Source organism: Cyprinodon tularosa, unplaced genomic scaffold (assembly GCF_016077235.1).
Source record: "Cyprinodon tularosa strain WSP-4 unplaced genomic scaffold, ASM1607723v1 ctg264, whole genome shotgun sequence".
Lineage (NCBI taxonomy): Eukaryota > Metazoa > Chordata > Actinopteri > Cyprinodontiformes > Cyprinodontidae > Cyprinodon > Cyprinodon tularosa.
In genome coordinates this window covers 179,083-195,186 of record NW_024038968.1, presented here as the reverse complement: position 1 = coordinate 195,186, position 16,104 = coordinate 179,083, and the positions used below count along the sequence as shown (strand labels likewise).

General features: G+C 39.8%; 1 protein-coding gene across 1 annotated transcript; it reads right to left on the bottom strand.

Moving 5' to 3' along the window:
* Nucleotides 1-419: 419 nt before the first annotated feature.
* arfrp1 (ADP-ribosylation factor related protein 1) lies at nucleotides 420-11,703 on the bottom strand. The gene is made up of 8 exons (XM_038289174.1): nucleotides 11,573-11,703; nucleotides 11,352-11,490; nucleotides 9,286-9,373; nucleotides 8,896-8,978; nucleotides 4,759-4,840; nucleotides 4,608-4,678; nucleotides 1,712-1,812; nucleotides 420-766 (listed from the first exon to the last, which is right to left on the bottom strand). Exons 2-8 carry the CDS (start codon nucleotides 11,442-11,444, stop codon nucleotides 679-681), a joined length of 606 nt encoding a protein of 201 aa, XP_038145102.1. The 5' UTR covers nucleotides 11,445-11,490; nucleotides 11,573-11,703; the 3' UTR covers nucleotides 420-678.
* Nucleotides 11,704-16,104: the final 4,401 nt, after the last annotated feature.

The following is a 16,104-nucleotide window of genomic DNA, read 5'->3' as shown; positions in this document are numbered from 1 at the left end:
GTGAAAGTCAAAGTTGCAAACTAATGTTTAAAGTTAAGCATTACAAATCAGAAGCAGGAATAAGGGACAAGTGGTAAACACAAACTAAACCACTTTGTCACAATATCATATAACAAATGTTTTTTTTTTTTTCGATGATCTGAATTCAGTTCAGAGACTGTTTATCGAAGCATGTTTGGATTCAATATCTTTAGTTAATTGTAATGGAATCAGTTTGTTTTCTATGATGTTCAATGAGATCACCCAGTGGTGAACAACACCACACCTGTATGCTTCTCTTCTGCTGTGCAATGGCAGCTGGGTCCCTGCAGAGGTTTGTCAACATAGCCCAGCTGGCGTCCGCTGCCGGGCGCTGAAGGCGGTTTCTATGCCAGAGCCATTCGGTGACATACTTTTACAAAGAAAGTACAAAAAAATTGTCTCTGTTTAAGTCTTTTAATCGTTTATTTAAACCCACAGCCCAACGATTTCAACCAGTTTCATTGTACAGTAAAGTCATGAATTCATGGAAAGAAGAATCAGGGCCCCGCCTGAAGTCGTGAAAACTTGAAGTGTTCATATAAGACGTGACATGTGGATGTTTGTATAGCCTGCACCGTCACACTGCGACAACAAATGCTTTCAACAAAGAAGTGTGAAAAACTGGAGGAGTCCTTCACTTCCAGAGTGGGCGGAGCTTTAGGTGATGTCCTTCTGTCTGGGCGGCCGGTGAATGTTCCTCATCACACACTTCACCATCCACTGGATGCCTTCGTTCACTCCATCCCTGCAACACAGGGACACCGTTTACTGCCTTTACTATCAGCCGACACTTTCTCTGCCTTAGTTTGATGATTGTTGCTGCTGTTCGGCTTTAAACTCTGGGAAACTGGAAGCAGAAAAAAAACACGCTTCAAGTGTTAGATTAAGCCCAACTCTGCCCTTCCCCCACTGTGCACTGCCGGTCAGCTGCTGCACTCTTGGGCTGATTGATTATATATATAACAAACAAAATAAAAACCAAAACACTCGTGGCAGAACAACAGAAATCCGTGCAGGCATCGAGATATTCAGTGATGTCATCACTAATTTTCATCATTTATAGAATTTGAATTTCAGAGATTAAAGCAAAAAAAGATCTTGAGCCTGAAATTCAAGCCATGCCAGGGGGGGTGTGGGATCAGAGATTGCATGAATGATTGAAGACTAAATTTGACTTTTGAAACTCCAATACCAAAAACAGCCAGAAGATGGCAGAAGTGCATCAAAGTTGAAAATGAAAGGAGCTAATTTTCATTTAGAATAAGAACATGTTAGCAGCAGGCACAGTGGAGAAAAATGTCCCCAATTTACACATTTTGACATTTATTTGCTGCATTAAATGAAGAGTCTGGGTTTGACTCCTGCAGAGCTGAAATAAAGAGCTGATGAAGCTCCGTCTCTAAGGGGACCAGCTTTTTGATGTCCAATCTAGGGACATTTCCAGCTCGTAGCTCAAAATACATTAAATTATCCAAATTAAATCAGGGAACAGGGACAGTGAGGCTTTCATCTATTTTTACATTTTCATTCATATTTAAACAACAAAAATCAAGTGTAAAATCCAGGGATCGGCCTCTCCCTAGTGTTTGTATTAAGATGAATAAAATGAATGGATATTTGGCTTCTAAAGAAAAACTCTTTGTCTTCTATTTTCAGCATGCAGGCCGGTAACGCGTGGCTGCAGTCCTACCCTGTGAGCGCCGTGCACGGCTGCACCAGGCAGTCTCTCTTGCCGATCTTTGGTGCAGAGTCGCTGAAGGCTGTTTTGATGTCCGGCACCGACAAGCAGTTCTGCGAACAGAAGGAACAGGAAGCATGAAGGTGAAGCTGTCAGAAATGAGCCACTCCCTGACATCACAGCTTTTTATCCGATCAAACTCAGTGTGTCATTTATTACCTGCTTAAAACGGAGCTTAAATGAATAGTCCACCCAAAACATGATTAGCCTTCATTTTCTACTCACCCCCATGCTGAACAACACTCTGGAGTACTTTTTTGATATCTCAAATGCATCTGGAGATCTGGGAGGCTTCTTGCTGTCTGCTGACATTCAAATAATGGAGGTCTATGGCGCCCCAGGCAGAAAGGTCCATAAAAGTCCACAAAAAACGTGTCAATATTCCTCCATACTGCTCGTCCAATGTATTCCAAGTGTCCTGAGTGGGTAGCGTCCAGAATTTACTCGAAACGAAGTCATTTAGAATGTTTTTAGAGCATAAACAGTAGTGTATAGGATTTCCTAAAAGCGCGTTCACGAGTCTACGGAAACCGCGGCAGACCAAACCAGATGAAAGTGCGCATTCAGCTCGGCAAAGAACTCATGCTCTTCCTCAACACTGAAGTCCTCAGACATTTTTCTTTCGTTGTTTCTTTCTTTGCACAGGTAAACAGCACATTTCTTCTTCTACGCTTGCATTATCGGCAGAGCAGACGCTGAATGCGCACTTTCATCTGGTTTGGTCTGCCGCGGATTCCGTAGACTCGTGAACGCGCTTTCAGGAAATCCTATACACTACTGTTTATGCTCTAAAAACATTCTAAATGACTTCGTTTCGAGTAAATTCTGGACGCTACCCACTCAGGACACTTGGAATACATTGGACGAGCAGTATGGAGGAATATTGACACGTTTTTGTGGACTTTTATGGACCTTTCTGCCTCGGGCGCCATAGACCTCCATTATTTGAATGTCAGCAGACAGCAAGAAGCCTCCCAGATCTCCAGATGCATTTGAGATATCAAAAAAGTACTCCAGAGTGTTGTTCAGCATGGGGGTGAGTAGAAAATGAAGGCTAATCATGTTTTGGGTGAACTATTCCTTTAAGGTCTACAATGCAAATAATGTCAATCTCAATAAGTCATTTTTTTCTTAAAATGTGTGCATTTGTTCTTGAAATGAGAAGGTAAGTGAGACACTTTGCAAACAAGACGATTTACATTTAAAACAAGAAAAAACAATTGATTTGTCTTATATTTCACGTGCCTAATATCTAATAATCTTATTTTAAGAGTAAAAAAATCTAATTCCATACGCAGATTATCTTATTTACCTGCTCCAATTAAGGGTAAATACACTTAAAAAATGTTTATTTATTTCTAGATGGTTTTTGCAGTGCAGCTGTTTTCCCATCCTGGATCCTTGCTTCCCTGAGCAAAGCGGACCTCTAATTTTTAGCCTTTTAATTAGTGTTTTTAGTCTTTTTTGGGAGATTTTTACAAGTTCTCTATTTACAGGAGGATTTTGACTTGATTTAAATGTTCTGATCAGTGAAGCAAAGATGGCGGCTTATCATCCCGCAGAGACAGACTGCAGGAAGGAGCTCACCTTGATGCCGTGGCTCTGTGGAGGTTAAAGCCACAATAAGGCTGGAGTTTCACTTCCAGAGACACACAGAACATGGAGGATTTTATTCAGCTGGGAAGTTTTAACAACATTTTATGCTCTGCGTCAGATGATGAATTACAAGCTCTTCATTTAACGTTTTTTAGCCGGCTTATACCTTGATAGTGATTTTTTTTAACTAACTCTTGTCTTACATCAATAATTAATAAGGATAATTAAGAGGATTAGGGCCACTGAAAAAAAAAAAAGTAAACTGATTTTTAAATTTTATTTCAGTTTAACATGGGAAAAAAGTCAGAATTCTGACTTTTTTCTCAGAATTCTGAGAATAAAATCGGAATTCTGAGAATAAAGTCGGAATTCTGAGAAAAAAGTCGGAATTCTGAGAAAAAAGTCAGAATTCTGAGAATAAAGTCAGAATTCTGAGAAAAAAGTCAGAATTCTGAGAAAAAAGTCAGAATTCTGAGAATAAAGTCGGAATTCTTAGAAAAAAGTCGGAATTCTTAGAAAAAAGTCAGAATTCTGAGAATAAAGTCAGAATTCTGAGAATAAAGTCGGAATTCTTAGAAAAAAGTCGGAATTCTTAGAAAAAAGTCAGAATTCTGAGAATAAAGTCAGAATTCTGAGAAAAAAGTCAGAATTCTGAGAAAAAAGTCAGAATTCTGAGAAAAAAGTCGGAATTCTGAGAAAAAAGTCAGAATTCTGAGAAAAAAGTCGGAATTCTGAGAAAAAAGTCAGAATTCTGAGAATAAAGTCAGAATTCTGAGAAAAAAGTCAGAATTCTGAGAAAAAAGTCGGAATTCTTAGAAAAAAGTCAGAATTCTGAGAATAAAGTCAGAATTCTGAGAATAAAGTCGGAATTCTTAGAAAAAAGTCGGAATTCTTAGAAAAAAGTCAGAATTCTGAGAATAAAGTCAGAATTCTGAGAAAAAAGTCAGAATTCTGAGAATGAAGTCGGAATTCTGAAAATAAAGTCGGAATTCTGAAAATAAAGTCGGAATTCTGAGAAAAAAGTCGGAATTCTGAGAAAAAAGTCAGAATTCTGACTTTTTTCTCAGAATTTTTTCCCATACTATACTGAAATAAAATAAAAAAAATCAGTTAACTTTTTTTTTTTTTCCAGTGGCCCTAATCCTCTTCCGTAATAAATTGTTGTTAAAAGTCATCTTTTAATGAGACCAAAGCGTTGTAAACCCTCCCCTCCTATGTGGCATGCTGCAGACGGAGAAGCGAGTTTTTTTACCGGTACATCTTGCTTATTGGCGAGAATGAGGAGCGGAACGCCTTCCAAAGCCTCGCTGCAGATCATTTTCTCTGGAAGACAAACACTGAGGATTAACCCGCTGAAAGTCAGGCTAGCAGGTCAGTTCTAGAAGACCAGGATGGATCCTCACCAAACGCCTCCTTGGATTCTGAAAGGCGCTCCTCATCAGTTGAATCAATCACATAGATGACTCCATGAGACTCTGCATAGTACTGCATCATAAAAAAAACACGTTAAAGAGACGAGAGCTTAAAGCAGGTTTACTTTCTGAGGATTTGGGGTGATAAAGAAACTAGAGATGCACAATATTGGGATTTTGGCCGATATCCGATATTTTAAAACTCATGTAGCCGATAACCGATATCGATACCGATGTTAAAGCTGGACAAAAATAAGTAGTCATTGAAAATAGCAGTTTTGTTATCCATTTCTGACACTTTGAAAAATAATATACTCAAATATATTTTCATATGCTGATATCAAATAGATTTTTAAAAACGCGGTATCGATCTATTTTACTTTCAAAATCTGGTGAAATTTCATCGTTCTGTTACAAACTCTCGTGATATTTTGCAAATTCTTGTGAGATTTTGTTAGTAAAATAGATCGATACCGCGTCAATATATCAACATATAAAAATATGGCAACATTTGGTGAATTTTCAGGGGATTTCGTAGCATAACGATGACATATAGCAATATTTCATTAGTAAAAGAGATTGATATGGTGTTTTTAAATGGCAATATATCAGCATATGAAGATATTGGGATATTTTAATGGATCAATATTTTTTCCCTCGTCTTTAGAAGTTTTTAAGTCTGTAAAAAATAAGTTTCTGAGGAACAAGAAGAAGGAGTATTTTTTTTTTTTTTTTTTTTTAGACTTTAGAAACTCAGAAGCTGATCAAATATCGGGTTAAATATCGGTGGGGTGGCCGATGTCCGATATTCAGTTTTAAGGCTGATACCGATAGGGGGCCGATTATATCGTGCATCCCTAAAATAAACCATTTCACTTGCTTTCTCTGCAAAGTTTAAACAACAAGGCGTTGAGGTCAAGAGTTCAGTCCAAAAAAGTTTAAATCAATCCTCTGGACTTTGTTTCTAAGTTTAAAGACGTTTCTCTTCCATCCAGGAAGATTTTTCAATTAAAAATGTCAGAAAAAGCGTTGAGTTCCAGGTTTTATAAAGAAGAGCGAGGGAAGCCATCTATGTTAAGAAAGAAAAAGCAACCTTAATCAGAGAATATTAGTTTTATTATAATTTAGTTTGCTGCAAGGATTTTACAGTTTGAAGAAATAGAAAATGACCCCATATGCCAACCGTCACCATGATGTGCATCACAAGGAAGGGCTATACATACTGCATGCAGATTTCATAACAACCCCCCTTTCAGAGGCATAGACAGGTATGGGGCATTGCAGGCTAACAAAGAAGCCAAACGAACCCCATTCCAAAGGGGAGGACCCGTTCATCCGTTTCTATTTGCATGTTTTCTAAACTAAAACCAGGCTTTGTTGGGCTGCTGGATAAAACCTGGAACTAAACGCTATTTCTGACATTTTGAATTGAAAAATCTTCCTGGATGGAAGAGAAACGTCTTCAAACTTAGAAACAAAGACCAGTGGATTGATTTTGAACTTTTTTGTAATGACTGAGAATCTTCACCACCATATTCTCTTTTCTTTGTATACAGAATACAAGATGTCTCATTAGTGCTGAAACTAACGCTTATTTTAGTGCCTACTAATCCACTGGTTGTTTTTTCAATAGTCTGGATTATCTCCTGTGGTCCCCAACAGATGAAAACATGTTTAGATGAGGAATAATTACAAATAACTGTTAAAAAAAACAAACATATTTAACTGTTTTTTATGCTAGATGGTGAATAGATGACTTGAACATTTATCCAGATGATTTTCTCCTCATATTTCTCCTCTTTCACAGTTTGTTTTTGCCTCCTTTATTGTTTTTGACTTTCTGACTTTTTGACTGATTTTCAAGGAGAGAAAAACACTTTAGCCTGAAAGTCTGTGATCGCTAATCCTCAGATAAATCGTAAGTAGACCTGAAAGATCGAGCATTTACGAGTTATTCTGTTTAAATCATCCTGTGGTCTAACCTTTTTCTGTTTTGTCTCCCCCTCTGGGAATGTTGCCAGGGTTTAAAATAACTGAAAACTATTTCACTTAATCTTTTAACTTTAGCATTTCATTCTTAGGTATTATGTGTTTTTCCATCTAAAACAAAACAACATAAATATGTTGCTTAAAAGCAGAGGTGAAAAAGTAACAAAGTACAAATACTTCCTTACTGCAGTAGAAATGTTATCCATCTACATTTTACTGCAGTAAATATTTTTTTTAGTAAATACTTTTTCCTTCTACTCCTTACATTTTAAAAATAAACTCCTTAGTTTGGTTTTATTTAAGCTCATTTTCATTATGGCCTGTTGGTGTTTAAAAATCTAAATAGTTTCATCCAGACAATGAATTCCTTTGTGGTTGGACTCGGTGCTGCCCCAACTTGTTGCTCACCACAAACCACAATAAATCATTTATCAAGATGATGCAAAGTTAAATTACCAGAACTTTCTTCCAGAAGAAACTCAACCCTGCAGCAAAGGTAAGCTCAGGTAATCTCCTGTCACACCTTGATGATTTATCCAGGATCTGCCTGATGTCCCAGAATCTCCTAAACTGCTGGCATACACTGAACCTTCTATGGTTTTTTTCTATGTTGGGCGAATACATAGATTATTTATAACGAGTCCTGAACTTCTGACCAACGTCAGCCTAACTTCTGCATAACGCACAGCAGCATAATGCACATGAAATAATGAACAAGCCAGAGTCCTGAGGGGGCAGCGATGCGCCCGGAGGCGCCCGGCTTGCATGAAAAGATTTATTTGATTGCAGTATTAACCTAGCTGCTGTTTACCGCCCGCCCCCAAAAAAAAGAATAAATAAAAATTAAGAAAGAAGGTTTTTGGTGTCAGCAGATTGAGCGTCATGTCTGCTAGGAAGTGTGTTGGTGGTGGGCGTGAACGCAGGGAGGATCCATCACTCACCTTCTGGCTCACCCTATGATGGGGATGAAGTCTGGAGGAGAACTGACGCTTTCCTCCTGTGAACTAGCCTGGGTGCCATTCCGAACTTAGTCCCGCCCACAAGGTTTGAGGTCGGGAAGTTCGGTCTGGCTCTGCTCCATAGTAGCGCGAGTATTATCGCCCACCCTCTGGCGATCCAATCAAATTGTCAGGGCGGGCTTTATACGATGATGGACAGATGATCAACAGTAACGTAATCAACCACGTGACCAAAGCGCGCTTGGGTGACAACAACAATGGCTGCCGCTGGAGAGTTGAGGTGAGTAGATTCTGCTATTAGGTCTGTTCTAGAAGATATCGACAGCAAATTAATTTTAAAAGAGGAACAGAGAAACGCGATCAAGGCTCATCTTCTTATTCTAGGCGTGCAACTGCACGCTTTGATTTTTGTTGACAACAACTATGCGTGGCTTAACATACGTCACGCACTCCGTTGCTCTTATTGGTTGTAGGTCTATCCAATTGAGTGCAGAGGCATTTTTTTTCCTGGTTCGTTCGAAACACGCCCCATAATCACAGCTCTATGGAGCAGCATCAGACTCATTCTGACTAGAATTGATAGGACTACGTCAGGCTACCTGTGAACCCCCTTTATACCAAAACGCTGCCAATACGCCATTATACCGTAGCTGGAAGTTAGAAACACGTTCAGCGCTCGTCTGGAACACGGCAGATACGCTGATATGCTGGAGAGAAGTTCTGGATAAGTTACACAGAAGTTTAGGATCAGCTAGACGCCACGACTGATGAGGAACTGACACTGAACGTACGTCGACCATCAGATAACTGACCTGGAACTGACGGCATACAACACTGGCGTACTCGCCGTATGTCGACGTGTTCCAGCGTGTTCCAGCGTACCTATAACTTATCAAAGGCATATCAGCGTTTTTGCCAGATTTTGGTGCTTCAGGCATACTCTGGTCTAAAGCGTTAAGGTGTGACAGGAGCTTTAAAACGAAACCATCCCATAATGCCACAGGACGGCTCCCAGTGGGAGGTTCCAGGCTAACGCGCTCCTCTTTTATTTCAGGGCTCCTCTACTTCTAACTTTGTCGGTCATGCTTCTACGTCAGCTTTAGCTCCACTTTGAGAAGGTTGCTGCCACCTCAGCAGACCGACTCAGATTCACACAGCTGGGGCTTCATTTGTAGCCTACTTTGTCCCACAGAGACTGCAGCTCCTCCTGGCCTCCCAGATCCCAGAACATCAGACGAGCTTTGCCCACATCAATTGTCCCAACTGCGAAGAAACAGGAAAACCCGTCAGAAATGATCCAACGCGACAGAACGATTAGAGCATCTTCCTTCTGAAAGGCAGTTTAAAGTCAGTCCATCTGTTTCTGCAGGAAAACCTTTTTTTTATGATGATATAATTGAGAGAACATTTGAATGGATGCAGGTCTCAGGACAGTAAACAGCATCAGATGCTCAGCTTGAAGAGAAGAGCAGAGCAGACGTCTGGCTTCGGCAGCAGAAACAAGGCTGTGATCTGATGCAGAAACTCTGGACATGAAGTTAAAGACAAGCTGCCTGAAACACAGACTTACTGTTTAAACCGACAGTCGTTGTGACTTTGGACAGACTCATTCCTTTGTAGTTTTTACTGAACTTGGTCTTGGTTTGTTCCAGAAAGGTCTGCAGACAGAGAGAGAGAGATCGCAGTGTTTAACCCCTTAGAGCGACACTTTTTCAGCACCTCAGACAGCTCCTCTCCAAACAGGACGCCGTCCATGATGCCCTTCAGCGATGACTGGAATACTGATCCATCGCTGCATTAACAAGAGATGTTACCTCCTAATCACACAACTACACTATGAACCTTCCTTACCTTTAAATTATCTTTTTCCAGAATAAAAAGATACTTTTATCAAATCCAAAGCTCAAACAATTAATCAGATTAATCGATTAATGAAATAATCATCAAATAATTCAGTAAATGATGAATCATTAACTGGAGTATAGAGACTGTAAAACATGCCTTTAGCTGACAGAAAAAAACATTTAGAGCAGGAATTATACCAAAATAGTAAAAAAAAAATAAGGCTGCAGCTAACGAAATCAATTTAATTCTATTCAGTTTATTTCTATAGCTCCAATTCACATCATGTCATCTCAGGTCACTTTCCAGTTCACCAGATCATCCAGTCAGATTGATTCAAAGTTTTCTATCTAAGGAAAACCAGCTGATTGCATCGACTCATTGACTCTTCAGCAATCCCTCACACTAAGCATGCTTGTAGTGACAGTGGAGAGGAAAAACTCCCTTTGAACAGGAAGAAACCTCCAGCAGAACCAGGCTCAGAGTGAGCGGCCATCTGCTGAGGCCCACTGGGGTTCAAGGAGACAGAAGTCTGTCTTTTATTTTTTTCGATTAATCGATTAATAATCAGATAGCCAAAGGTTCCTTAAAGAGGATGTTTTACAAAACTGAAACAGGTGAGACTCAAACTTTCTGGAAACGTTCTGGATGGAGCAGATTGACAGAAGATATTTTTTCTTCATCTCACATGCAAAATATTTATAGAATATTTTACAATCTTGGTATAATTTCAGCTCTAAATTTCTCTAATTTCTGCTTGGGGGGTTTACCATCAGGCAATAGTAGGCAGCTGCCAAGGGCCTCAAGTTCCTGGGGCCCTATTAAACTCTGTTTCCATGTATGGTTAATACAACTATTCCTTATTTGTTCACATTAATTATGTCTTTGATAAAAATCCTTTGGCTAAAATGCCGTCAGAACGCTGATAATATTAAGTGTGTCTCAGCCCCCCCCCTCAGTGTCCACCATATTGGATCAGTCCATTTGCTGCACATGTTCAGAAAGGTCCAAACAGACAGCAGCAAACCATTTGAAAACAAACCATGCAAAGAGCAGTGTTGCCAACTTAGCGCTTTAGTCGCTATATTTAGCCACTTTTCAGACCCCTCTAGCACTTTGATTTCTAAAAAGCTCCTAGCGCCAAATCTAGAGACTTTTTTCTGCTGCTGGAGACTTTGGAGACAACATCTAAAAGCAGCGAACTCTGCTCTCCAGAGCGAGTAGATTGGTAACCCCGCCTCCTGCTCTCCTCTATCTTGTCTGCTGTCATGATTCATGCAGCTATTATTTCATCCAAATGAAAAATGGAGAACAGATAAGCAGATCATGGCTTGTCTACAGTGAAAAGAAGGACTGGGTTATTTACTTTGGCCTTTTTGGAAACACAGGAAGGAGCAATCAGCTAAGTGAGCTTAGTGCTTGGAAAAAATCTTTCATTCCTTTAGAGACAGCATGAAAAGTCAGCTGAGTACAAAACATAGAGAGGAAAACAAGAAGAAAAGGGACAAGAAGAGAGGGACACAACCTAGAACAGATAATGGATGTCTATTCTATTAACATTTATCTATCTGGAGAATGGGTCTGTTTATGTCTTCTCCATTCAGAGGGGCCCCTGCCTGTCTTTGCCTAGGGCCCCAAATGTCCTAAATCCTCCCCTGTTCTCTGACCTCCATCTATGGGAGCCTTCAGCTCTGCGGTGGACCAGCTCTCTATCAGAACCGCTTGGACAGATTTTAACTTCATTCAAACCGAATAGAACCAGGCCGCCATGTTCCTGATGAAGAGGCTTCCTACCGTCTTCCCAGCGTTATCCAGACCCAGGATCAGCACGCAGTACTCGTCCTTCTGGAACATGTACTTATAGAACCCAGATAACAGAGTGTACATGTTGGATCAGCTGTTAGCTCCGCTCAGCTAACAGGAGGGTTTCATTCTGAACACAAAAAAACAGCCTGAAAATAAAACAGCCTGAAAATAAAACAGCTTTATAACCGGAAACACATCAGAAAACATACGGAGGATGTTGGAAACAGGCTTTGTACACGACTACTACTACTTCTCTTCTTCTCTTCTTGTTGTTGTTCTTTCTTCCTATTCGTAATGTTAAATGAAGCTTGGCAAACAGCATGAAGGCAGATCACCGCCACCTACTGGTAAGAGGTGGCGGTGATGCAGCATTGTTTTGGGGCCTGTTTGCCATGATGACCGCTCTGTGCTTATGGAGAGCCATTTCAGCCAAAATTAAATAAATAAATGGGTAAAATAAATAAAAAATGAGTAAAATAAATCAAAAAATGAAAAAAATGAGTGAAATAAATAAAAAATGTGTTAAATAAATAATTTAGCTTTTTCATTAAACCAATTTTTAATTTATTTATTTTTCATATTATCAATTTCCCAATTTCTCTTTTTCATTTATCTATTTGTCATTAATCCCTTTATTTCTTTACCCATTTTTCATTAATCTATTTTTTAATTTAACCATTTTTCAATTTCCTTTTTCCATTAACCCGATTTCCTATTTCCCGGTTTCATTAATCAATTTCTCATATATCCCTTTTTTATTTACCAATTTTTCTTTTATCTATTTTTCATTTACGATTTGTTTGAAAAATTTTTAATTTTCCCATTTTCCAATTTCCCTTATTCATTAAGTATTTCCTTATTTTTTAATTTATCACATTCTATTTTCCCCTCTTCACTTCTGCTTTAATATGATAATGAGGGGCGGGGTCTTCAGGCTACAATGGCAGCCTATTGGTTGAGCGCTGCAGTTGCATCTAACCAACCAATTCAGCGTCTGCTCTGCCGATAATGCAAGCGTAGAAGAAGAAATGTGCTGTTTACCTGTGCAAAGAAAGAAACAACGAAAGAAAAATGTCTGAGGACTTCAGTGTTGAGGAAGAGCATGAGTTCTTTGCCGAGCTGAATGCGCACTTTCATCTGGTTTGGTCTGCCGCGGTTTCCGTAGACTCGTGAACGCGCTTTTAGGAAATCCTATACACTACTGTTTATGCTCTAAAAACATTCTAAATGACTTAGTTTCGAGTAAATTCTGGACGCTACCCACTCAGGACACTTGGAATACATTGGACGAGCAGTATGGAGGAATATTGACACGTTTTTTGTGGACTTTTATGGACCTTTCTGCCTCGGGCGCCATAGACCTCCATTATTTGAATGTCAGCAGACAGCAAGAAGCCTCCCAGATCTCCAGATGAATTTGAGATATCAAAAAAGTACTCCAGAGTGTTGTTCAGCATGGGGGGGAGTAGAAAATGAAGGCTAATCATGTTTTGGGTGTACTATTCCTTTAAGGAACTCAAGAAGTAATCCAATGTTAACTGATGCATGCAGTATATATAGCCCTTTCTTGTCATGCACATCCTTGTGACGGTTGGCATATGGGGTCATTTTCTTTTTCTTCAAACTGTAAAATCCTTGCAACAAACTAATTTATAATAAAACTAAATGCTTTCTTTAAACCAACCTACGATGTTCCTCTTATATTTTGTCAATTTATGTTTGCATATTTTGCAAAAATATGTTGCGGTGCATGATGGGATTTTATATCTAAAGGCTAACGGTTCCCATCTTGCGTGCATTGTTGCCAGGCGGTCACTGTGGCCTCCATGTTAATAACCACATTCTAGAAGTCTTGGTGATGGTTGTCGTGCGATGCTAGAGGATAGATCGGTCAATCCACAATGTCGTTTCATAATATGGTTCACATTTGAGACGCACACATTTGACTGTGCTTCCATTTTTGTTTTGGGACGCTGCAGGACCTATTTCTGCGCCTTGATGCGCGTCAAACATTGACTTTGCATGGAAACCAGCTGCTTCTGCTGCGTTAGGTGTTAACGTAGCATTAGAGAGACAGTCTGTACATCCATATCAATCCCAGAACCAAAGTTGTCTCCCAGTAAAACTGATCTTGACATAATTTTAACCAAATAAATGAGAAAAATCAGAGATTTCAAGGCAAGTAATGCACATTTCTATGGTTGCCCGGTTATGTTGTTGACCCCTCTGGGCCTCCATACATTCTTTCACTTAAAGGGGATTTTGCAAAAGGACCTGGCTGAAAATGCCCCAAAAGGAAAATGCTTTCTGAGATGTGTACAAATCTGTTGAGTTGTTTTATTTTTTAGTTAGTTAGTGCAGTTTTTTTTTTTTTTTTTTTTATCATCAGCGACGTTTTACTGCACTTTCCGGTCATAGCGCTGTGTTTGTTCATCATTCCCAGTGACTCACATTGGGCTGGGGGCAGTCATTGATAATCTAATACTTCTTTTTCTAGGCTCCAATAATCCATGATTTTGCTGTCTTTTGCTTTTTACACTTTCTTTGATTTTCTTGTTTTGATCCCACTTTTCCAGGTTTTCCAAAATCCACCACAAACAAAACAAATTTTATTTCCCTCCAACTGAGCTTCTTTCACTTTTTCACTTCTAGCCAAGTGTTGTGATGTGATGACCACATGGTGGCGCTGTTTGTTCAGTCATCTTTGCTCTTTGCAGGACTGTTTCAGGAAGTGATGACTGCAAGATGAAGACAACAGAAGCAATAGATGTTTCCATAAGATCTGATTACTTGCAGATTCTAATGTTTCCACACAGCCAGTTTATCAATGGTTGCCCACATAGAGTAATCACTGGCACATCCTAAAGTATTAAAACAGCTGTTGAATATCCTTGTTTTATCAAAACTTACCTGATGCTTTTATCTTAAGTGATTTAGTTAGTATGTCACATTCAATAAACTAGAATTTTTATTCACATTAAAAGTTGTCCATATTGCTTCTCTCAGAAGTTTTGCTTTATATGAAACATTTAGCCAATAACATTTTAGGCATACTTGGTTTCCACAGCCAAATAAATCCGTTTGGAGGCTCTCAATGTTAGTTCTGTGGGTCCTGTTGTATATAATTAATTTTCCCAATTCTATTTAGCTTGTTTCTATAGCTTCAATTCAACCAGATCATCCAGTCAGATTGATTCAAAGTTTTCTATCTAAGGAAAACCAGCTGATTGCATCGACTCATTGACTCTTCAGCAATCCCTCACACTAAGCATGCTTGTAGCGACAGTGGGGAGGAAAAACTCCCTTTGAACAGGAAGAAACCTCCAGCAGAACCAGGCTCAGTGTGAGCGGCCATCTGCTGAGGCCCACTGGGGTTCAAGGAGACAGAAGCAGACATAGAAAAAGAAGCATAGATACAAAAGGTAAACCCCCTGTCACACCGTGATGATTTAAACCTGTATGCCTGACGTACGAAAATTCTGGCAAAAACCCTGGCACATGTCGACAAATGGCAAGTGCCTCTTGATGTATGCAGGCGTATGCTCATGCGTGGGCCATAATACCACGATCAAAGAAATCTTTAACATGCAGGTCGGGCGCCTCCGGGCTTAGTGTTGCCACCCTCAGGCCACTGGCTTGTGGCATTTCGTGGGCCTTATGCTGCCTTGTGTTATGCCCAAGTTACATTGTCTTTGGACATGAGTTCAGGACTCATTATGAATATTCTATGTATATGCCCAAAATTGAAAGAATCCATAGAAGGTTCAGCGTATGTGAGCGTTTTAGGAGATTCTGGCACATCAGGCATAAATCAGCAAGGTCTGACAGGGGCTTAACTGTCAACCAGCTCCACAGGCGGCCCGGTCCAGGAAACACACAGCCAGGCAGACGAGCTCCGAGCCAGCTCCCATGTCAGAGGATGAAGAGAGCACATCCAGTTAGTCACAGTCAGAGAAACAGGACTACACTGGAAAACAGGCCAAGCTCCAACATCTAGAAACAAAGGTGTTGATGGCAGCAGCACAGCTGATATTTCTCTCCAGGATGGAGTCACAGCCAAACAGGAACAGACCAGATGAAGCTACTATGAGAAAAAGCAGAGAGAGCAGAACGTTAGAGATTGAACTAACAGATTCTGCAGAGTGGGAGAATAGAGATAGAATGAAGCAGAATGATGAAAAAGGGGTCCCTATGTCCTCCAGCAGTCTAAGCCTATAGCAGCAGAACTATAGAGATAGCTCAGGGTAACCTGAGCCACTCTAACTAGAAGCTTTATCAAAAAGGAAAGTTTTAAGCCTAGCCTTAAAAGTAGACAAGGTGTCTGCCTCACGGACTAAAACTGGTAGTTGGTTCCACAGGAGAGGAGCCTGATAACTAAAAGATCTGCCTCACATTCTACTTTTAGAAATTCTAGGAACCACTAGTAAACCTGCAGATTGAGAGCAAAGTGCTCTGTTAGGAACATAAGGAACAATCAGATCTCTGATATAAGATGGAGCTTGGCCATTTAAGGCTTTATATGTGAGAAGGAGGATTTTAAATTCTATTCTTGATTTAACAGGAAGCCAATGAAGAGAAGCCAGGATAGGCGAGATATGATCTCTCTTTTTCATTTTCATCAGAACTCTGGCTGCAGCATTTTGGATCAGCTGAAGGCTTTTAACTACAGTTTGTGGACTTCCTGATAGTAAAGAATTAAAATTGTCCAGCCTTGAAGTAACAAATGCATGGACTAGTTTCT

Excerpts from the sequence above, each read along its gene's own strand:
- arfrp1 (XM_038289174.1), bottom strand. The coding sequence starts at position 11,444 with ATGTACACTCTGTTATCTGGGTTCTATAAGTACATGTTCCAGAAGGAC. Across the intron at positions 1,813-4,607 it reads CCAATAAGCAAGATGTACCG|AACTGCTTGTCGGTGCCGGA; the intron begins GTAAAAAAACTC and ends TTCTGTTCGCAG. Across the intron at positions 767-1,711 it reads CCGTGCACGGCGCTCACAGG|GGATGGAGTGAACGAAGGCA; the intron begins GTAGGACTGCAG and ends CCTGTGTTGCAG.